Here is a 25,570-nt window from a genome sequence, read left to right on the forward strand (position 1 = left end):
AAAAAGTATCTAGGTAACAATTAACATGATGAATGGAACAGTATCTCATATCTCAATATTATGACTGAAAGTAAATGGCCTAAATTCTCCACTTAAAAGATACAGATAGGCAGAATGGATTTTTAAAAATCACAAACCAAATATCTACTGTCTTCAAGAGACTTACCTAACACAAGGATTCATATAAACTCAAGGTAAAGAGGTGGAAAAATACATTGAATGCAAATGGAAACCAAAAGTGAGCAGTAGTCAATCTTATATCAGATAAAACAGACTTTAAAGCAGCAACAGTAAAAAAAGAAAAAAAAGTCAAAGAAGGTCATTATATAATGATAAAAGGATCAATCTAACAAGAAGAAATTACAACTGTAAATTATATGCACCTAACACTGGATCTCCCAGACTCATAAAACAATTACTACTAGACCTGAGAAATGAGATAGCAACATAATAATAATGGGGGAATTCAATACTCCACTGACAGCACTAGACAAATCATCAAGACAGCAAGGCAACATAGAAACACTAGGCTTAATGTACACTCTAGAACAAAGGAACCCAAGATATATGTACAGAATATTCTACCCCAAAACTGCAGAATACACATTCTTCTCATCAGCACATGGAACATTTTCTAAGATAGACCATATGGTAGGCCAAAAAACAAATCTCAATAAATTTTTAAAAATAGGAATCATATCGGCCAGGCATGCAGTGGCTCACGCCTGTAATCCAGCACTATGGGAGGCCGAGGTGGGCAGATCACGAGGTCAGGAGATCGAGACCATCCTGGCTAACACAGTGAAACCCCATCTGTACTAAAAATACAAAAAGAAATTAGCTGGGCGTGGTGGCGGGCACCTATAATCCCAGCTACTTGGGAGGCTGAGGCAGGAGAATGGTGTGAACCCGGGAGGCGGAGCTTGCAGTGAGCCAAGATCGCACCACTGCACTCCAGCCTGAGTGACAGAGCAAGACTCCATCTCAAAAAAAAAAAAAAAAAAAAAAATAGGAATCATATCAAATATCTTCTCAGATCACAGTGAAGTAAAACAAGAAATCAACTCCAAAAGGAACCCCTACAACTACACAAATACATGGAAATTAAACAATCTGCTCCTGAATGATTTTTAGGTTAACAATGAAATCAAGATAGAAATTCATAAACTATTTAAAATGAATGATAATACTGACACAAGTTATCAAAATCTTTGGGACAGGGCAAAAGTAGTGCTAAGAGGAATGTTTGTTGCACTAAATTTGTACATCAAAAAGTCTGAGAGATCACAAGTTAACAATCTAATATACACCTCAAGGAACTAGAGAAATAAGAACAAACTAAATCCAAAGCTAGCAGAAGAAAATAAATAACAAAGGTTCAGAGCAGAACCGAATGAAATTGAAACCACAAAAACAATACAAAAAAAAATTCAATGAAACAAAAACCTGGTTCTTTGAAAAGATAAACAAAATTAATAGACCATTGCTGAGATTATCCAAGAAAAGAAGAGAGAAGATTCAAATAAGCTCAATTAGAAGTGAAACTAGGGACATTACAACTGATGCCACAGAAATACAAAGATCATTCAATATTACTATGAATACCTGTATGCACACAAACTAGAAAGCCCAGAGAAAACAGATAAATTCCTAGAACCATACAACCATCCTAGAGTAAATCAGGAAGAAATAGAAACCCTACACAGACCAATAACATGCAGTAAGACTGAATCAGTGATTTTAAAAATTGCAAACAACAAGCCTAGGGCCAGATAGATTCACAGTTGAATTCTACCAGACATTCACAGAAGAATTGGTACCAATCCTAATAAAACGATTTCAAAAAATTGAGTAACAGGGAATCCTCCATAAATATCCTATGAAGTCAGTATCACTCTGATACTGACCAGGAAATGACATAACAAAACCAGGAAATGACATAGCAAAAAAAGAAAATACAGACCAATATCCTTGATAAAAATAGAAGCAAAAATCCTCAACAATGTACTAGGTAACCAAATCCAAAAAGACACCAAAAAGATAATATACCATAATCAAGTGTGTTTCATCACAAGGATCCAGGGATGATTTAACATACACAAGTCAATAAAGGTAATATATCACATAAACAGAATTAGAAACAAAAACCAAAAGATCTCAATAGATGTAGAAAAAGCATTTGAAAAAAATCCAGCATCTCTTTATGCTAAAATCCCTCAACAAACTAGGCATAGAAGGAACATACCTCAAAACAATAAAAGCCATATTTAACACACTTACAGCAAACATCACACTGAATGGGGAAAAGTTGAAAGCATTCCCTCTGAGAACTGGAACAAGGCAAGGATGCCCACTTTTACCACTTCTACTCAATATAATACTGGAAATCCTAGGCAGAACAATCAGGCAAGAGAAAGAAATAAAGGGCATCCAAATTGGAAAAGAGGAAGTCAAACTATCTCTGTTTACCAATGATATGATCGTATACTTAGAAAAGACTAAACAGTACTCCAAAAGACTCCTAGATTTAAAAAACAAATTCAGTAAAGTCTCAGGTTATAAAATCAACATAAACAAACCAGTAGCACTGCTATACACCAAAAACAATCAAGCTGAGAGCCAAATCAAGAACTCAATCCCTTTTACAATAGTTGCAAAAAATAAAATAAAATACTTAGAAATATACTTACCCAAGGAGGTGAAAGATCTCAACAAGAACTATGAAACACTGCTGAAAGAAAGCATAAATGAATAACAAACAAACAGAAATACATTCCATACTCATGGATTGGAAATTATCCTGAAAAATGACCATATTGCCAAAAACAATCTACAGATACAATGCAATTCCTATCAAAATACCAACATCATTTTTCAAAGAATTAGGAAAAAAATCCGAAAATCCATATGGAACTAAAAAGGAGACCAATAGCCAAGGCAATCCTAAGCAAAAAAAAAAAAAAACAAATCTGGAGGCAATATATACCCAACTTCAAATTATACTACAAGGCTATAGTAAGCAAAACAGTATGGTACTGGTATAAAAGTAGGCACATAGACCAATGATACAGAATAGAGAACCTACAAATAAAGCCAAATACTTACAACTAACTGATCTTTGACAGAGCATACTACATAAATTGGAAAATGGGTGCCCTGTTTAATAAATAGTGGGAGAGTTAGATAGCCACCTGTAGAAGAATGAAAATGGATCCCTATCTCTCACCTTGTACAAAAATCAACTCAAGATGGATTAAAGTCTTAAATCTAAGACCTGAAACAATAAAAATCCTAGAAGAAACCCTAGGGAAAACTCTTCTGGACATTGGCCTAGGCAAAGAATTTATGACTAAGACCCAAAAAGCAAACATGACAAAAAAAATAAATGGAACTTGAATAATCCAAAAGCTTCTGCACAGCAAAAGAAATAATCATCAGAGTAAACAGACAACCCAGAGAATTGGAGAAAATATTTGCAAACTATGCATCTGACAAAAGACTGGTATGCAAAATCTACAAGAAACTAAAATAAATCAGCAAGAAAAAAAGCAAATAATTCCATTAAAAAGTGGGCAAATCCATGAATAGACAGTTCTCAAAAGAAGATATACAAATGGCCAAACATATGAAAAAGTGCTCAACATCACTAATCATCAGGGAAATGCAAATTAAAACCACAATGGGATACTACCTTGCTCCTGTAAGAATGGCCATTATTAAAAAGTCAAAAAACAATAGATACTGGCATGGATGTAGTGAAAGGGGAATGCTGTTACACTTCTGGTGGGAATATAAATTAGTACAACCTCTATGGAAACCTGTATGGAGATTCCTTAAAGAACTAAAAGTAGATCCACCAATTGATCCAGCAAATATGACGACTGGGCATCTACCCAATCTAAGAAATCATTATATGAAAGAGACACATGAACACATATGTTTATTGCAGTCAAATTCACAGTTGCAAAGATATGAAACCAACCTACGTGCCCACTAACCAACAAGTGGATAAAGAAAATGTGGTACATATACACCATGGAATACTACTCAGCCACAAAAAGGCATGAAATAATGTCCTTTGCAGCAAGTTGGATGGAGCTGGGGGCCATCATTCTAAGGGAAGTAATTCAGGAATGAAAAACCAAATACCATATGTTCTCACTTATAAGTGGGAGCTACGCTATGAGTATGCAAGGCATACAGAATGATATAATGGACTTTGGAGACTCAGAAGCGGGAGGGTAGGAGGGGGGTGCGGAATAAAAATCTACATTTTAGGTACAAGGTACACTACTTGGGTGACAAGTGCACTAAAATATCAGAATTCACCACTATATAATTCATCCATGTAACCAAAACCACTAGTACCCCAAAAGCTATTAAAACTTTTAAGAAGAATATATAAAACCTCCAAGTATTTCTAAACAACATGTGAACTGAGGGAGGAAAAAAATACCTTAGATAACTTTAATTGCATTTGCAACGTTCCACTTTTACTAAAATATGAGTATTTGTTAGCTAATTTTTAGGCCATTAATTAATTGCCTTTATTAGTGATTAAAAATGTGTATGCTGATTGTACCTAAAATTGGAGGCAATTTAAGACTTGAAAAGGATACTACCTTTTACATTTTATTAGATAAATATTGTAGAAAAAAATGTATTTTATGATTAAAAGAAAATGAAATTACATAGCTTTCTATTTGTAGCTTTCTAATAAATCTTTAGTATAAAACTGTTTAACAAAAAAAAAAAACTTAGCTTTCCTTGAGTTATATTCTTGCTTGTGAATGCAAAACCTTCCAAATTATTTGAAACATTTATGTATTCAGAATGTTACTTTGTGGTTTTCTTCCTAAGAAGCTAAACAACTCATTAAACAAGCTGCTCTTGAATAGTAGATCAGAACAAGCATAAGCTGCCTTCTGTAGAATTCTATTGTGAAGCTGTACCCATTTGTGTTTTCTTTGAAGCCATAAAAATGAAACCCTTATGCTCATATTAAAAGCATAAGAAAGGCATCTATTATGTCAATAGATTTAAAACACAGCCTTAGACACAGTGAGAACCACTCTAAAGGTTAAGAAGTGCATTCCCAGTGAAAACCATCAAAGGCCTACATATCATTATATCTCAAAACAGATGGCATCACAGTGTTTGGAACTATAGTTTACGGACACCTATGATCTCAAATAAATCCTTGCTAATCCCACTCTTTTGTCTAGGTTTTGTACTTTGATGGTAACGGCAGGTACCTTTTCTCCATAATATCATTGCATGTCATTCTATGAATCATGAAGATACGTGTACCTATATGGACACAACTCTTAATAAATAAAACTTTTATACAATATGTAAGTATTTTACCAGCCACAGATATACTCTTTGTAGAAATCTATGGTTCTTAGATTCTAATCTATTATAAATCTTCAGTAGTCTAAATTTTATAGAAAAAAATGATGAAAATATACCTCTCTCATAGATTGGTGAAACTATAATATTGATTTAAAAATCACTTTGTAAAACAATGTGGAATTATCTAGTATTTATGTGTATATCCTGGAGAAACGCTCAAAAACAGGAGATGGGGACCAGAATATTCACAGCAGCATTGCTTCTAACACCAAAAAACTGCCAACAGCCCAAAAGCTCAACAGGAAAATTGGTATATGAACTGTGTTACCCTCAAACAATGAAATGTTGTACAACAATGAAAATAAATGAACTGTTCCTACATGTACCAAAATAGATGAACCCCAGAAACAATACTAAGCAAAAAGGATAAATCACAGAAAACTATATACAATATGTTTCCATTTTATATAAAGTTAAAACCATGCAAAATTGAGCAATGTGTTTTTACTGTTACTTAGGTTCAGGAATTTTTTTTTCATCTAAATCCTGCTGAAAAAAATTAAATAATACTAATGTGACTAACAGATTAAAGTAAAATTTTTCTATGATTATTTGCTACCAAACTCATATATTGAAAAACTTTTGGGATTCAAATTTAGTTTATTACAAAAAAAAGTTATCTACAGACAGAAAAATCTCTAATGCATCCATACAGGTGAAAAGATTGTTTAAAGGATCATGTCCTTCAATATTTAAGAAATATCATATGACCTCATTTATATGTGGAATCTAAAAGAGTTGAACTCATAGATGTAAAGAGTGGAATGGTGGTTACCAGAGGCTGCAGTTGCAGAGGGGAAGGAAAGATGTTGTTCAAAGGGCATAAAATTTCAGTTAGATAAGAGGAATAGGCTACTGTACTGTACATGGTGACTATAGTTAATAACAATGCAGTGTATTCTTGAAAACTGCTAAGAGTAGATTTTAAGTGTTCTCACCACAAAAAAAAGAAAAATAAGTACGTGAGTTAATGCATTTGTTAATTAGTTTGATTAAGCCATTCCACAATGTATGCATACTTCAAAGCAACATGTCATACATGCTAAACATACACAATTTTTATTTCTGAATTTAAAAAATTAATTAAAAATAAATAAAATATTGAAGGGAAATATATAAATTATAACCTATAAAAAAAGATTTAAATAGTATCACTATTTAGCTGAAAAGAGTTCTATTTCACAGTTTACCTGACACATTGCAATACTTCAGAGTCTGCAGAAAAGAGTTATTTAATTCTTGTCTGTATATAAGATGTGGCTTGTTGTGACCATCTTCATATTCATTCCCATCTGCCTTCATTATAGGTTCTAAGAAATATTCACCGTCCTGTCCTTTAAATGTTCCCGTCTGAAAATAAAGGAAACAAAAACGAATTTTTCCTAACAGTCACCAAGAATAAGAAACACATAGTACCACAGGTTAAATGAGCAGACAGAAGCAAGACAGCAAGGAGTCTGTTCACTAAGAGCCATCAACCGAGCATAAAAAGTTTCCCTTCCCTGGGTCACTTTTCTCTCTCCACTCCTATGTATAAAGTCATGAAGACTGGATAGTATTCCAACAGGCCAAGCTAAGTGACAGGCATTTCAGGTGCAAAGAACAGCATAGACAAAAGCATCAAAATGGAAAAAGTGTTTAGAATAGTCTATAAATAATAAAGCCTGTGCTGTTTTGATCTATGGGAAAATAGGTACTTTAATACATTAGTGTTGAAAACATAAATCAGTACAATCAGTATGCAAAGCAATGTGGCAATATTTAACACATTAACAATGTATTTGCTCTTTAACCCAGCAATTCCCCTTCTGAGAATTTATCCTACATATACTATACATTTGCATGTGTGAAATAACATACTTACAAGGTTATTAACCATAACATTGTTTTTAATAGCAAAATATTGGAACTACTTCAAAAGTCCATTGACAGAGTCTGTTTACATAAACTTTGGCACAACTATGTGATGGCATCCCTTGAGGTTATAAACAAACAAACAAAAAGAGAAAACATTCTGTGTAGTGATATAGAAAGAACTCCAATGCATATCATTACACCAAAACAAAAAAAACTACTAAACAGAATGTATACTTCACTACTATTGCATAATAAAGGAAGAAACCCAAAAACTAAATATTTCTGTTTGTCTGGTTACTACTGAAAAAATTGTAGAAGGATTATAAGGAACAGTGCCGATAGAAGTGGGAGAAACTGGGTGCATGTAGGATGGACTAGGTATGGCATCGTGCTTCCTACATGCTGTCCCTCTACCTAAAATGTTTCCCTACTTCCCACCCTTCACCTCTACCTCTGCATCATCACACTCTGGCTGGCTGGCTGGCTTCATCTCATCCTTCAAGTCTCAGCTCAAATAACAACTACCCAGAAAGTTTTTCCTTGACCAGTTTTCTAGGTAACCACATATCCATCCCTACTCCTAAAAACACATTACATCTGCTTGATTTCTTTAGCACATTTATCATATGTTGCATTTATATGTTTGTTTGCTATTTAAAACTATTCTTCCCCACTAGACAGAAGTCTTCAAATAAGCAGTGACCTATCCCTGAATTTCTACTGCTGAAGAGACTATCTGAGATCTAGGCACATGTGGTAAGCAGTAGATATTTGTTAACCCATGAAAGCTATTATTTCCTACCTTTGCAAGCTCAGTTTATGTTAAGCAAAAGTAGGGCATACATTTGAAAACTTAGGCTAGACCTAGAATATAAAGACTCTTGCTTGCAGGGATTTTTGTCAGAGGAGTCCATAAACTTGGGTGAGAAAAAAAATTACATCCTTATTATCATTAACCTAATTATAATTAACCTATAAACTACTTCATGAAAGAAATGCTAAATTTGAATGTAGGCTACAAATTCCAGTAAGGTTGTCAATAGAAAGCACAGATATTTTCATCACATGATGATGTTTGAAATATCCAAAAATATTGTTTATGCTTATCAATACTTCAAAATTAAGGTAGTTAGTTATTAGTCTGCTATTAGATCTTATTATTTAAGGTGCTAATAAAAGATACATAACTTTTTTGAATATCTTGATAACTATATTTCAATGTAAATGGTTTATTTTGTATTTTTGTTAATATTTTAGGTGCATTGAGATTCTGAGAAGGGTTCATTTAATCATTAAAGAATTCAAATAAAAGTGGGAGTGGAGAGCAGAGTCAAAGCAATAACTTTGAAAGACTGAACAATTGTACAACTAAAGAAAGACTACTGAAGGGAAATGTTTAGCCATCAAGGTATGAAATAACAAAGACTTGCACTCTGTTGGAAAGAAGCCCTTAAATGGTCAATTTATGTAGATAGATCCCTCTCTCGAGTCAGGTGAGGCTAAGTCATCCAAGGGAGGCATTTATAATATTAATAGCTAATACCAATATAGAGATCAGACATTATTCATTTATATATATTCATTCATATACATATTTTATATAAATATATAATTCTTTTCCACCTAATAATTATTTAAAGTAAATTATATTATTATCCCCACTTTACAGGTGAGACAAATGAGGAACAGAGAGGTTAAGTCACTTGTCCAAGGCTCATACCTAGTAAGTGGCAGGATCAAGATGTGAACCCAAATACTTTGGCTTCACAATTCATGCCTTAACTCATTACACTGTGCTCATTATCACATACCAATTTTGATAAACTCTATGAACTAGTCAACAAATATTCAATGGGCACCTACTATGTGCCAAGAACCGTTGTAGGGGCTAAAGATACAGAGATAAATGTGACAAAATCTCTGCCTTCAAAGAATTTATACTCCTATGGAAAAAAGGCAGTCAATAAATAAAAATATAATAGAATATGCAATAAGTGCAATAAAAAATAAAATGAGATAAGGAGAGAGAGAATCAAAGAGGGTGAGAGTGGGGAGGCACTCTGGAGGCGACAGCAAGGCTGAGGCTAGAGTAATCAGGAAGTAGCTGTGGAAAATTCTGGGAGGACATTCCACATAGAAGGGAATATTCCAAACAGTGACTGAAAGGCCTAGAGATGAAAAAGTCTTGGCAGGTAAAGTGACAGAGAGAACAGTGAGGCTGCAGCTGTGCCAGCTGGGAGATACAGAGTACCAGATGACGTCAGACAGGCAGAAGCCTGGTTGCACTAATTACGCTTGACAGAAAAAAGCACTCCTCACACCTCAGAATCACACAAATATATTTACCTACATTTAAAACTTTGCACTTTTCCACATGGAAAGGCATGTTTCTGTGCATTCTCAAGCAATCCCCCCACCTCAGCCTCCCATAACTGACAGAGTTTTGGGGGTTTTTTTTGTATTTTTGGTAGAGATGGGGTTTCACCATGTTACCCAGGCTGGTCCCGAACTCCTGAGTTCAAGTGGTCCACCCACCTCAGCCTCCCAAAGTGCTGGGATTACAGGCATGAGCCACCACACCTGGCCCTTACTTTTATTTTTAATGTTTGTAGGTACATAGTAGGTGTATATATTTATGGAGTACATGAGATATGGTGATACAGGCATACAATGTGAAATAAGCACATCATGGGGAATGGGATATCCACCTCCTGAAGCATTTATCTTTTGATAAATGCTTTTTGAGTTACAAAAAATCCAATTACATTCTTTGAGTTATTTTAAAATATACAATTAAATTATTATTGACTATAGTCACCTCTTGTACTAGCAAATAGGTCTTACTCATTCTATTTTTTTATACCCATTAACCATCCCCACCTCTCCCCACCCCACGCACCCTCTCACTATCCTTCCCAGCCTCTGAACCATCCCTTCTACTCTCTATGTCCATGAGTTCAACTGTTTTGGGTTTTAGATCCTACAAATAACATGCAGTGTACATCTTTATGTGCCTGGCTTATTTCATTTAACATAATGATCTCCAGTTCCATCCCCATTGTTAGAAATGACTAGATCTCATTCTTTTTATGGCTGAATAGTACTCCATTGAGTATATGTACCACATTCTCTTTATCTATTCATCTGTTGATGGACGACACTTAGGTTGCTTCCAAATCTTGGCTATTGTGAACACTGCTGCAACAAACAGTGGGAGTACAGACATCTCTTCAATATCCTGATTTCCTTTCATTTTGGTGTATACCCAGCAGTGGGATTGCTGGATCATATGGTAGCTCTACTTTTAGTTTTCTGAGGACCCTCCAAACTCTTCTCTATAATGGTTGCACTAATTTACATTCCCACCACAATGTACAAGTGTTCCCTTTTCCACACATTCTGACCAGCATTTGTTATTGCCTGTTTTTTGGATATAAGCCATTTTCACTGGGGTGAGATGATATCTCACTGTAGTTTTGACTTGCATTTCTCTGATGATCAATGATATTGAGCATCTTTTCACATGCCTGTTTGCCATTTGTATGTCTTCTTTTAAGAAAGTCTGTTCAAATCTTTTGCCCATTTTTTGATCAAATTATTCCATATTTTTCCCATAGAGTTGTTTGAACTCCTTATATATTCTGGTTATTAATCCTTTCTCAAATGGGTAGTTGCAAATATTTTCTCCCACTCTGTGGGTTGTCTCTTCACTTTGTTGATTGTATCCTTTGCTGTGCAGAAGCTTTTTAACTTGATGTGATCTCATTTGTCCACTTTTGCTTTGGTTGCCTGTGCTTGTGGGGTATTGCTCAAAAAATTTTTGCCCAGCCCAATGTCCTGAACATTTTCCCTAGTGTTTTCTTGTAGTAGTTTAATAGTTTGAAGTAACATATATTTTAAATCACTATTTTAACTGAACATTTAAAGCCATTTAAATGATTATGGCAATCGTAGCCATAAAGTTCTCTTTCTACTGATATTTATTATTACATTGAAATCTCCTTAAAGGTAAGAACATATTTACTATTTTCAGAGTTCCAACATCTAAAACATTGCCTGAAACACAGCAGGCACTCCATAGACAGCTGCAGAAATGAACATTGTTGTAACAAACCTGGTGACGTACCTGGTTTTTTCTCATCCTATACCCTTGGGTAAATAATTCTTTAATTTTTTTATGAACATTCTTTTTTTTTTTTTTTTTTAAGATGGAGTCTTACTCTATCACACAGACTGGGGTACAGTGGCGCGATCTTAGCTCACTGCAACCTCCACCTCCTGGGTTCAAGCAATTCTCCTGCCTCAGCCTCCCAAGTAGCTGGGATTACAGGCACCTGCCATTGCGTCGAGGTAATTTTTGTATTTTTAGTAGAGACGGGGTTTCACCATCTTGGCCAGGCTGGTCTTGAACTCCTGACCTCGTGATCCACCCACCTTGGCCTCCCAAAGTGCTGGGATTACAGGCGTCAGCCACCACGCCCAGGCTTTAATGAACATTCTTAAGTTATGGTACTCTTGAGACATGTCTGGGATATAGTTATATGATGGTTTTCTTTCAATGCTGAAAAGTAAAATGTTTAGACACCCTTATATAGTGTGCTAATGTGTTAGGATTACACGTTTTTAAATAGTTCAAAAATTAATGAAATTCCATCAGACATACTGACTATAAAGCTCTGAAATTATAGTCTATAAAATAAAAGGCAAAGCTATAAATATTAAGAATTCTTATCTATTTCTTGGATACTTTTCTAGGGCCGATACCCTACCATATTTCACTAATTCTACCAGTGTCTATTTTCTAAAGATAACTACAAATCACTTACCTTCAACAAACACCAAGACTCTAGCATTCTCTGCCTTCTTAGAAAACTAATTTTACCCATACTTATAAGAAGTAACGAAGACACTGTTTTGAAACCTGAGTACATGGATCCATGGAAAATCCTTTTCTGCCTTTTTTAAAAAGCATGCTGAAGAGGGGAAATGTGATACTATTTTGACAAAATATACTAATAGACATGAGGCAGCTTGTGTACTCAACTAACTGTACCTACAAAGCCACTTTAAATAGCATCACACTATCTTCAAGCAAAATTAAAAGTACTTATTTTAACCATAATTTTTTTTTGTTTTTTTTGTTTTCTTTTTTGAGACAGAGTCTCACTCTATCGCCAGGCTGGAGTGCAGTGGCACTATCTCAGCTCACTGCAACCTCCACCTCCCGGGTTCAAGTGATTCTCCTGCCTTAGCCTCCCAAGTAGCTGGGACTACAGGCGCCTGCCACCATGCCCGGCTAATTTTTTGTATTTTTAGTAGAGACGGGGTTTCACCATGTTGGCCAGGCTGGTCTCGATCTCCTGACCTCGTGATCTGCCCGCCTTGGCCTCCCAAAGTGCTGGGATTACAGGCATGAGCCACCGTGCCTGGCCAACCACAGAATTCTTTTAAGCTCCTTTTGGCTCAAACTCTGACTAGGAGGTACTATTTTAATATGCCAATAAAACTGCACATGGGTCCAATCTGTGTTCCCATGTAAGAGGAAAATATAGTTCTATCCAGAAACCATCGGTACCTCCTTTTAAGTTGTGCTAGAACACTCTAGCCTTTAAAAAATATCACCCTTGTAACTTAAATGAAAGATTGTATGTTTGGAAACACTAAGTTAAAAAATAATGGCAAATATTTGTCCTCAAACTGAGGATAAATACTTGTCCTTTTTATTTATTAATGAAAGACTTAGAAGTATTTTGCCCCCATTGATTTTTCTATACCCTATCCCATTGCGGTGGACTTTTTGTTCAAATAATTAAAATATTAGAGCTTTGCCTAAAGGCTCCTAAGGAAGCACTTTAAATTTTTTTTAACTTGGAAAGAACCCAGCAAGGAATTAGCAGACTTAAAAAAACAGGTGGTTCATAGAATTGTATTTAGATCACGCCATATTTTTAGCAACATGCCTATCTGCAGATGGGCCCTGCAATTTGATTCATGATAAATGCCAATCAAATTCCCAACACTTTCTTTTAATGACTATTAAAAGCAGCAAGACTAGTTTTCACTTGGGCAGGAGTTTCTTGATTACTTAGAGTAAAGATCTTCTATTTGCCAAGCTGTTTTGAAAGGCAGTTAAGTGACTATACAACTGGCTCCAATTTATTCTCACAGGCCAAAATTTTTATATGTTTAGAAGATTCTATAAAACTGTTTTTCCAAAATGTGCTTATTTCAGTATCATGGCATTCATCCATATATTTTTTTTCAGAATACATAGCAAATACATGTACTTTTGCTACAACAAATAAGGTACTCTTAGATTTCATTAAAGGGTGATAACAAGTACAAAATACAAACCCTTTGAACTCTTTTCCCAAATCATTTATAGTTATCACATTAAACACTGTCAACTGGAGAACATTCGGAAATAAGGTACTGCTGAAGTGTTGACTAAAATACTTAGTTTTTCCATCTTCAATCATAAATCATATCATAAGAATCAGTATGATGATATATAAGAAGAAAGCCTAGGTATGAGTTCTGGGTTTGTACTCATAGAATCTTATGTAAATTACTGTATATCTTTGACCTTCAGTTCCATTGTCTGTAAAACAAAATTGAAATAATTGTATCTACCCAATTTCCTAGGAAGGTTAATGTGTGTTTAAGTGATATTAATAATAGGAGCTTCAATAATTGTTTCGAAATTGAACGTATTTTGAAGCAAGATGAAAAATTCTCCACTAACAACACAAATGTGACAACCACTCTTTTTGCCACTGGCAGAGTATAAATGTTATATAATCAAAGATCACAAATATGAACTCTGAGATTAATTTTTATTTAGGGATAAGTAAAAATGTAAAAAGTTTTCTCTCTCTGACAGTTTCTCCTTATAACACCATTAATCATGCCTAGGAAACAGTGTATTATACACAAACACACATTGAATAAATGAATGAATCAATGATACAAAGAAAACACAAGAATTAGCTCCAGATGCATAAAACAGAAAATTCATAGTAAGGATTTTGTTTTGCTTTGTTTTGTTTAAGATTAGTTGTTCTTCTCTTCTCTAGCAGCATTATTTACCTTCCCCATTCTGAGACAATTCCAGATCTCTAGTATAAAAGTGAAACAATAAAAGGGAAATAAATACGTTGCTGGTAACTTACCTTTTTAAAAGGGACTGGTCTCCTGCCAAGTCCTGGCCTATTCAAATCAAGAAAATAAAACAAAGACTCTGGACTCATCTACCCAAGATTTATGTATCCAAAAGACACAAGTTCAAATAGTGTGCCCCAGCAGCCTTGATAACATGGAGCAAATTCTGTAATATTTCTCATTCTTGTGGGCACTGAGGTGTTATGAACTCATATGAACTAATTAAAAAGAGGAAAGAACTGTCAAAGAAATGGCCACGTTCTTATGGGGTCTGTGTAGTGGTCCTCAGATGGTCTCTCCCAAACTGTCTCCAAAATATCCGTGAAAATATGAAATCAAAAATCATAACAATGAGAAATTTAAAATAACAAGAAATCATTAAAAACTATTTTGTGGGTCTATAATGGAAACATACTCATGATATATTGTCAAAATATTCTAAAGCAATATTACTTTAAAACAAACACAAAAATACATATAATATCTAGAGGGACATATGCCATACATATGCCAGACCACCCGTAATACTTGTGGCATATATTTTCCTAGTTTATTTTTAAATTTTTTTACAATTATTTTGACATGGTACTCTTCAATTATTATTTGGGCAAATCTATTGATTTTTTTCATTTGTTATTTCTTGTATTTTCCCTATCGAAAAATTACAATATACTGTCATTTTCTTTTACTTTAGTACAGTTGGAATTTTATTTGGTTTACCAGTGAAGTGAGAATTCAAAATTTAGTTTTTCCCTATAATAAGTTCTTGGCATTAAAAGATTTAAAATAAATGCCTTTTAGGCTTTGGCAACTGTCACAGAAAACTAACTTGAAGCAATTATCAAAACTTGATCTGCTGTCAGAAGCCAACTAAGTTTTAGAGGGATTATACTGTCAAAGAAAACACTAGCCTGGACTGAAAAAGCCTTTGACAGAGTTCATTGTAAAATAACCTATAGGCTTTCAGAATTACCCCAGCATTCTTGAAGCTCCCCCAAGACAACATCCTCCTGAGACCCCATTTTAGATGTGGCCATGGAGGAAGATGGACAAGACCGTTCCAGAAGACAGAACCAAGGATCTGGGCAATTGAGGTCCAAGGATCCCAGCCAAAACCAAGGGCTGGGCACTGTGGCTCATGCCTGTAATCCCAACACTTTGGGAGGCTGAGGCAGGAATGCTGCTTGAGGCCAGGAATTCAATACCAGTCTGGTCAACATAGGGGAACACCATCTCTACTAAAAGTGTTAAAAAAGAAAAAAAAACTGGTCAGGTGTGGGGGGGTGTGCCTGTAGTTCCCAGCCACTTGGGAGGCTGAATCAGAAGTATTTGAGCCCAAGAGTTCAAGGCTGCAGTGAATTATTATCATGCCATTGCACTCCATCTTGGGCAACAGAGCAAGGTCTTGTCTCAAAGAAAAAAAAGAAAGAAAAGTAATCAAGGAGTTCCCCTCCTTCCAGAGTAGTGAGTCTCCACAATTCCTCTTCAGGAGTCAAAAACTGCTAAATATCAGTGACTACTAGATGTCTCCTATTCTTCTTTCTGTAGCAAGTTGAGGTTAGGGTTGCAGTCATGCTGGTCATGCTGTATAACTGGCTGGTAGCTGAAGACAATTTATCTTTTTAATCATATTTTTCCAAGCTACAAAGAGCCACATCTTGACTTTATGGAGAAGACTGCGTTATCCAGAGATCCTGGACATTGAGCCAGAGTCAGTGCCCCTGTGGGAACTTTGAGTTTTTTCCTTATAGACAAGATGAGTATGTTTAATGTGTGATCTGTTTGGTGAACAGAAGGGCAGCCTGTAGTAAAGACTATTGGTGATCACCAATATGGGTGTTCTTTCTTTCTCCTAGCAAAAATCAATGCCCCTCATTTTCTAGTCTTTTCTACATCTAGGTAGAACCAGGCAACTAGTTCTCCTCAATAGAGTACATAAAATTGGTTTGCGTCACCTTTAGGCTGAGAAAGTCAAGATCCAGTATACTTTCTCCATGCTGTTACTATAGTTATAAATTATATAGCTCATAAACATATTTGTAATTAATAAACACAATATTTTTCCAATAGAAAACACATAACTGTACCACCAAAATCTAATAGTGGCTGTTAGGTAATAAATGACTGATAAATGTTTGCTGAAAAAAAAATGAATAATGTGTTTCTTCCTCTGCATATTAGTATGAGTTGGACAGCTTAAATATATTTCATAGAAAACAGTAATTACAGTAATTGCAACAGAAATAAGGCCACAAAAAACAAGGATGTGATGTAAGCTCAAATGAATGAACTAATAAATAGAACACAATTAACTTAGGTATCATCGGAAAAGATTTAGTCAATACAAAACTTCTTAAATATGCCCAAGCACTTTAACTAAAATTGGTAAAGTAATTTTCCTGCATTGAATGACTGAGGTAAAGATGAGCTAGCTGGGGTAATTGGTTGTGACAATTTTGTCACAATGCTCACAAAGTGAATCCTTGTTGTTTCAAACTGAACCACTTCCTGCATTGATTTCCACCAAAAATATCTACCCACACAAGACCCACCAAACTACAAGCCAGAGAGGATGGATAACTTGCTCCTGGTCACAGAGCTAGGCAGAGCTGGGGGAGGAGCCAAGATGGCTGAATAGGAACAGCTCCGGTCTACAGCTCCCAGCGTGAGCGACGCAGAAGACGGGTGATTTCTGCATTTCCATCTGAGGTACCGTGTTCATCTCACTAGGGAGTGCCAGACAGTGGGCGCAGGTCAGTGGGTGAGCACACCGTGCGCCAGCCAAAGCAGGTGTGAGGCACTGCCTCACTCGGGAAGCGCAAGTGGTCAGGGAGTTCCCTTTCCAGGGGTGACAGACTGCACCTGGAAAATCGGGCCACTCCCACCCGAATACTGTGCTTTTCCGATGGTCTTAGGAAACGGTGCACCAGGAGACTATAGCCCGCACCTGGCTCAGAGGGTCCTACGCCCACGGAGTCTCACTGATTTCTAGCACAGCAGTCTGAGATCAAACAGCAAGGCGGCAGCGAGGCTGGGGGAGGGGCGCCCGCCATTGCCCAGGCTCGCTTAGGTAAACAAAGCAGCCCAGAAGCTTGAACTGGGTGGAGCCCACCACAGCTCAAGTAGGCCTGCCTGCCTCTGTAGGTTCCACCTCTGGGGGCAGGGCACAGACAAACAAAAAGACAGCAGTAGCCTCTGCAGACTTAAATGTCCCTGTCTGACAACTTTGAGGAGAGCAGTGGTTCTCCCAGCATGCAGCTGGAGATCTGAGAACGGGCAGACTGCCTCCTCAAGTGGGTCCCTGACCCCTGACCCCCGAGCAGCCTAACTGGGAGGCACCCCTCAGCAGGGGCAGACTGACACCTCACACAGCCGGCCTGGTACTCCAACAGACCTGCAGCTGAGGGTCCTGTCTGTTAGAAGGAAAACTAACCAACAGAAAGGACATCCACACCAAAAACCCATCTGTACATCACCAGCATCAAAGACCAAAAGTAGATAAAACCACAAAGATGGGGAAAAAACAGAGCAGAAAAACTGGAAACTCTAAAAAGCAGAGTGCCTCTCCTCCTCCAAAGGAACGCAGTTCCTCACCAGCAACGGAACAAAGCTGGACGGAGAATGACTTTCACAAGCTGAGAGAAGAAGGCTTCAGAGGATCAAATTACTCCGAGCTACGGGAGGATATCCAAACCAAAGGCAAAGAAGTTGAAAACTTTGAAAAAAATTTAGAAGAATGTATAACTAGAATAACCAATACAGAGAAGTGCTTAACGGAGCTGATGGAGCTGAAAACCAAGGCTCGAGAACTACGTGAAGAATGCAGAAGCCTCAGGAGCCGATGCGATCAAATGGAAGAAAGGGTATCAGCCATGGAAGATGAAATGAATGAAATGAAGTGAGAAGGGAATTTTAGAGAAAAAAGAATAAAAAGAAACGAGCAAAGCCTCCAAGAAATGTGGGACTATGTGAAAAGACCAAATCTACGTCTGATTGGTGTACCTGAAAGTGACGGGGAGAATGGAACCAAGCTGGAAAACACTCTGCAGGATATTATCCAGGAGAACTTCCCCAATCTAGCAAGGCAGGCCAACATTCAGATTCAGGAAATACAGAGAACGCCACAAAGATACTCCTCAAGAAGAGCAACTCCAAGACACATAATTGTCAGATTCACCAAAGTTGAAATGAAGGAAAAAATGTTAAGGGCAGCCAGAGAGAAAGGTCGGGTTACACTCAAAGGGAAGCCCATCAGACTAACAGTGGATCTCTCGGCAGAAACCCTACAAGCCAGAAGAAAGTGGGGGCCAATATTCAACATTCTTAAAGAAAAGAATTTTCAACCCAGAATTTCATATCCAGCCAAACTAAGCTTCATAAGTGAAGGAGAAATAAAATACTTTACAGACAAGCAAATGCTGAGAGATTTTGTCACCACCAGGCCTGCCCTAAAAGAGCTCCTGAAGGAAGCACTAAACATGGAAAGGCACAACTGGTAACAGCCACTGCAAAATCATGCCAAATTGTAAAGACCATCGAGACTAGGAAGAGACTGCACCAACTAACAAGCAAAATAACCAGCTAACATCATAATGACAGGATCAAATTCACACATAACAATATTAACTTTAAATGTAAATGGACTAAATGCTCCAATTAAAAGACACAGACTGGCAAATTGGATAAAGACTCAAGACCCATCAGTGTGCTGTATTCAGGAAACCCATCTCATGTGCAGAGACACACATAGGCTTAAAATAAAAGGATGGAGGAAGATCTACCAAGCAAATGGAAAACAAAAAGAGGCAGGGGTTGCAATCCTAGTCTCTGATAAAACAGACTTTAAACCAACAAAGATCAAAAGAGACAAGGGCATTACATAATGGTGAAGGGATTAATTGAACAAGAAGAGCTAACTATCCTAAATATATATGCACACAATACAGGAGCACCAAGATTCATAAAGCAAGTCCTGAGTGACCTACAAAGAGACTTAGACTCCCACACATTAATAATGGGAGACTTTAACACCCCACTGTCAACATTAGACAGATCCACAAGACAGAAAGTCAACAAGGATACCTAGGAATTGAACTCACCTCTGCACCAAGCAGACCTAATAGACATCTACAGAACTCTCCACCCCAAATCAACAGAATATACATTTTTTTCAGCACCACACCACACCTATTCCAAAATTGACCACATACTTGGAAGTAAAGCTCTCCTCAGTAAATGTAAAAGAACAGAAATTATAACAAACTATCTCTCAGATCACAGTGCAATCAAGCTAGAACTCAGGATTAAGAATCCCACTCAAAACCGCTCAACTACATGGAAACTGAACAACCTGCTCCTGAATGACTACTGGGTACATAACGAAATGAAGGCAGAAATAAAGTTGTTCTTTGAAACCAACGAGAACAAAGACACAACATACCAGAATCTCTGGGATGCATTCAAAGCAGTGTGTAGAGGGAAATTTATAGCACTAAATGCCCATAAGAGAAAGCAGGAAAGATCCAAAATTGACACCCTAACATCACAATTAAAATAACTAGAAAAGCAAGAGCAAACACATTCAAAAGCTAGCAGAAGGCAAGAAATAACTAAAATCAGAGCAGAACTGAAGGAAATAGAGACACAAAAAACCCTTCAAAAAATTAATGAATCCAGGAGCTGGTTTTTTGAAAGGATCAACAAAATTGATAGACCGCTAGCAAGATTAATAAAGAAAAAAAGAGAGAAGAATCAAATAGATGCAATAAAAAATGATAAAGGGGATATCACCACCGATCCCACAGAAATACAAACTACCATCAGAGAATACTACAAAACACCTCTACGCAAATAAACTAGAAAATCTAGAAGAAATGGATAAATTCCTCAACACATACACCCTCTCAAGACTAAACCAGGAAGAAGTTGAATCTCTGAATAGACCAATAAGAGGAGCTGAAATTGTGGCAATAATCAATAGCTTACCAACCAAAAAAAGTCCAGGACCAGATGGGTTCACAGCCGAATTCTACCAGAGGTACAAGGAGGAACTGGTACCATTCCTTCTGAAACTATTCCAATCAACAGAAAAAGAGGAAATCCTCCCTAACTCATTTTATGAAGCCAGCATCATCCTGATACCAAGCCGGGCAGAGACACAACCAAAAAAGAGAATTTTAGACCAATATCCTTGATGAACATTGATGCAAAAATCCTCAATAAAATACTGGCAAACAGAATCCAGCAGCACATCAAAAAGCTTATCCACCATGATCAAGTGGGCTTCATCCCTGGGATACAAGGCTGATTCAATATATGCAAATCAATAAATGTAATCCAGCATATAAACAGAACCAAAGACAAAAACCACATGATTATCTCAATAGATGCAGAAAAGGCCTTTGACAACATTCAACAACCCTTCATGCTAAAAACTCTCAATCAATTAGGTATTGATGGGACGTATCTCAAAATAATAAGAGCTATCTATGACAAACCCACAGCCAATATCATACTGAATGGGCAAAAGCTGGAAGCATTCCCTTTGAAAACAGGCACAAGACAGGGATGCCCTCTCTCACCACTCCTATTCAACATAGTGTTGGAAGTTCTGGCCAGGGCAATAAGGCAGGAGAAGGAAATAAAGGGTATTCAATTAGGAAAAGAGGAAGTCAAATTGTCCCTGTTTGCAGATGACATGATTGTATATCTAGACAACCCCATTGTCTCAGCCCAAAATCTCCTTAAGCTGATAAGCAACTTCAGCAAAGTCTCAGGATACAAAATCAACGTACAAAAATCACAAGCATTCTTATACACCAATGAAAGACAAACAGAGAGCCAAATCATGAGTGAACTCCCATTCACAATTGCTTCAAAGAGAATAAAATACCTAGGAATCCAACTTACAAGGGATGTGAAGGACCTCTTCAAGGAGAACTACAAACCACTGCTCAAGGAAATAAAAGAGGATACAAACAAATGGAAGAACATTCCATGCTCATGGGTAGGAAGAATCAATATCGTGAAAATGGCCATACTGCCCAAGGTAATTTACAGATTCAATGCCATCCCCATCAAGCTACCAATGACTTTCTTTACAGAATTGGAAAAAACTACTTTAAAGTTCATATGGAACCAAAAAAGAGCCCACATCACTAAGTCAATCCTAAGCCAAAAGAACAAAGCTGGAGGCATCATGCTACCTGACTTCAAACTATACTACAAGGCTACAGTAACCAAAACAGCATGGTACTGGTACCAAAACAGAGACATAGATCAATGGAACAGAACAGAGCCCTCAGAAATAACGCCACATATCTACAACTATCTGATCTTTGACAAACCTGAGAAAAACAAGCAATGGGGAAAGGATTCCCTATTTAATAAATGGTGCTGGGAAAACTGGCTAGCCATATGCAGAAAGCTGAAACTGGATCCCTTCCTTACACCTTATACAAAAATCAATTCAAGATGGATTAAAGACTTAAACGTTAGACCTAAAACCATAAAAACCCTAGAAGGAAACCTAGGCATTACCATTCAGGACATAGGCATGGGCAAGGACTTCATGTCTAAAACACCAAAAGCAATGGCAACAAAAGCCAAAATTGACAAATGGGATTGAATTAAACTAAAGAGCTTCTGCACAGCAAAAGAAACTACCATCAGAGTGAACAGGCAACCTACAAAATGGGAGAAAATTTTTGCAACCTACTCATCTGACAAAGGGCTAATATCCAGAATCTACGATGAACTCCAACAAATTTACAAGAAAAAAACAAACAACCCCATCAAAAAGTGGGCGAAGGACGTGAACAGACACTTCTCAAAAGAAGACATTTATGCAGCCAAAAAACACATGAAAAAATGCTCACCATCACTGGCCATCAGAGAAATGCAAATCAAAACCACAATGAGATACCATCTCACACCAGTTAGAATGGCAATCATTAAAGAGTCAGGAAACAACAGGTGCTGGAGAGGATGTGGAGAAATAGGAACACTTTTACACTGTTGGTGGGACTGTAAACTAGTTCAACCCTTGTGGAAGTCAGTGTGGCTATTCCTCAGGGATCTAGAACTAGAAATTCCATTTGACCCAGCCATCCCATTACTGGGTATATACCCAAAGGACTATAAATCATGCTGCTATAAAGACACATGCACATGTATGTTTATTGCGGCATTATTCACAATAGTAAAGACTTGGAACCAACCCAAATGTCCAACAATGATAGACTGGATTAAGAAAATGTGGCCCATATACACCATGGAATACTATGCAGCCATAAAAAATGATGAGTTCATGTCCTTTGTAGGGACATGGATGAAATTGGAAATCATCATTCTCAGTAAACTATCGCAAGAACAAAAAACCAAACACCGCATATTCTCACTCATAGGTGGGAATTGAACAATGAGAACACATGGACACAGGAAGGGGAACATCACACTTTGGGGACTGTTGTGGAGTGGGGGGAGGGGGGAGGGATAGCATTGGGAGATATACCTAATGCTAGATGACGAGTTAATGGGTGCAGTGCACCAGTATGGCACATGTATACATATGTAACTAACCTGCACATTGTGCACATGTACCATAAAACCTAAAGTATAATAATAATAAAAAATAAATAAATAAAGTAAAAATAAAAAATATAAGGGCAGAGCTGGAGCCCAGAGGCCAAAGCTCTTGTTCTTAACCATTAAAAAAAAAAAAAAAAAAAAGATGAGCTAGCTAAATATTTGGCATATATAAATAAAAGTTAGCTGCTTATCTTACTCATAATACATGTATTGAGCAATTCTATATGTTATATTAGGTGCTAAAAGTAATATGACTATCATTTCTACCTTCTAATTCTATAAATGAAATAGAAATGCAGACACAGAGCTTTAATTTAATATGTAATGAGAGTACACGTGCACAAAACGTTAACTGGTACAACAAGGACGCCCTGGTCAATTTTGCCAAGAGAAGATCAGGGAAAAAGGAAGGCAGCTCAAAATGGATCAGGAAGGATAGTTAGGAGGTTGAGGGAAAGGACATTCTATACAGAGAGAAGAGCAAATATAAATTCAAGCAATTATGAAGATTAGAGTAAATCTGTGATAGAATCAAACAAGTGTCTCCAGAATAATTACCTTTCTTGCCACTTCTGTCATTGCCTTTTTTGGTTAACAGCCACAAGATCATTCAGTCATTTAAGCCAGTCATTAAAACCTTTGGTACTCCAGAATTCTAAGAGGTCTCCTGCAAGGCTGCTCCACTTCAGCACTACGGACAGCTTGATAATTCTTTGTTGTAGGGGGCTGTGCTGTGCATTGTGGGATATTGCTGGCCTCTACCCATGCTCTGCCAGTAGCATGCTCGCCTCAATGGACCCACAGTTGCAACAACAAAAATTGTCTCCACACATTGCCAAATGTCTTCTGGGGGACAAAACTGCTCCCAGTAAGGAAGCACTGGTCTGCAGTAGTATACATTCCATAGGTATCCACTCTTCTCCTTCCCCACTGCAACATTACTTTAAATAGCCTCTCTTCCTTACCCGCAGTAGGGTAATAGACTACAACACTGGTCTTCTCAGTGACTCACGGCCTCCCCTGTACCCTGCACAATGTTGCATAAGAGGAGATGTGCCTCCTAATACATTGAACAAACCTACCGCATACTGTTCAAATCCTTACTCCTTTACAATGCATTTCAGGACCTTAACAATCCGATTCCTTGGCCTCAAACTCTCACTACCCAATCTACCCTGTTTTTCAGCTGCACAGAACCACGAGAAGTCCTTGAATTTTCATAGCCATGTTTATTCACTCCTCAAAGTCCGGTTGAGAAGTCTTGCCCAGCAGTGGTCTCACAACTTTCTTAATCACTCCTTTCTTAATTATTCCACTCCTCAAAGTTTACACAGCACTTTTTATGCTGTCTACTTTAGCAAGGGCACTTTGAAATCCATCACAGTGTTTGCACCCTGGCCATAGCTCCCAAGGACTTCTCCCTGTCAGTAACTGAGTATGGTAGGGATACCATGGTAGACCTGTTCTTGAGAGCCATGGACTCTTGTTCTGGCCAAGTCTGGCTCAAGGACGGCTTTGCTCAACCTTGTTTGGACTGCCCAGCAGCCTAGGATGCTACTACCCAACATTCTCATCCTTTTTTTTCCTATGTAAGCCTTTTTTTCTTACATAAGCTCTTACATAGCTCTCCCAGCTCTCTCCTTAGTTTCTCTAACACAGACACTTCCCCTAACTAAAATCTTATCTTTGCATCTGCCTCTTGAAAGACCTGGACTAACACACACTAGAATGTTAAAAGAACAGCATAGGAAATTTTCCGTACTGCTGTTTGACTAGTATTGCAGCAAGTACATGAATAACCAAAAGAGGTTCTTATTAGTCTTCCCAATAAGAAAAAATACGAATACAGAATGGCATGTGTAATAATCCAAGGTTGTATTAGTTCTGGGAAAATAGAAAGTTTGGAAAATAATAAAACTAAAATTTTGCCAGAATACACAAAAAACAGTAAAAACGCTATTGATAGTTTCTATATTTTTATCTCCTGTCTGAACAAGAAGTTACTAGAGCAACTCAATAATCAGTCATCAGAGAGGTAATGCTTGACATGTTGCAGAATGGTTCATGTGAGAAACTTCAAAAGTACACACAGCCATGACAAGCTCTACTCCATGAGAATACTGTATAAGTCAGACGCAATGTCTGGTTTTATGACATCTGGAAACTGTTTCCTTCAACCAGAAAGACTGCATTGCCTCAAATCCCACCAAGAAATAACGAAGTTAACTGTCTAGGCAGTTGAGTTAATCCCTGAGGACCTTGGGAAGACGTGAACACCCTAGGTAATATGAGAAAAGGGCTACCAGAAGCATGAGGGATTGTCAGAAACAGCCTGTGTAAAGTTTGTCAATTCCATCCTGACAAGTATATGCCAACTTATTAAATACTGATCTCTAAATACTTTGGCAAGAGTACTTATCAACATTATGAGATGATAAATAATATGACCATAAAAAAGAAGTTTAGAGTTGGATATAGGGATATTAAGTCCTGGTAACTATACATGCTATGAGATAGCCTATCGATGGATTAAAAACAAAGAGTTTGA

General features: G+C 37.1%; 1 protein-coding gene across 7 annotated transcripts in view; it reads right to left on the reverse strand.

The window, feature by feature from the left end:
* The window catches only part of ADAMTS20 (ADAM metallopeptidase with thrombospondin type 1 motif 20), a 209,498-nt gene that overhangs the window by 180,029 nt on the left and 3,899 nt on the right, over positions 1-25,570 (reverse strand). For 6 of the 7 annotated variants that reach the window (XM_054527153.2, XM_054527150.2, XM_054527149.2 and 3 more), the window contains exon 3: positions 6,606-6,765. The exons of the other annotated variant lie outside the window; for it this stretch is intronic. In XM_054527153.2, coding sequence (XP_054383128.1) covers positions 6,606-6,765 — 160 coding nt within the window. The remainder of the gene's footprint in view (positions 1-6,605; positions 6,766-25,570) is intronic. 7 annotated transcript variants of the gene reach the window in all.

The sequence above is a fragment of the Pongo abelii genome, chromosome 10 (genome assembly GCF_028885655.2).
Source record: "Pongo abelii isolate AG06213 chromosome 10, NHGRI_mPonAbe1-v2.0_pri, whole genome shotgun sequence".
NCBI classification, from domain to species: domain Eukaryota; kingdom Metazoa; phylum Chordata; class Mammalia; order Primates; family Hominidae; genus Pongo; species Pongo abelii.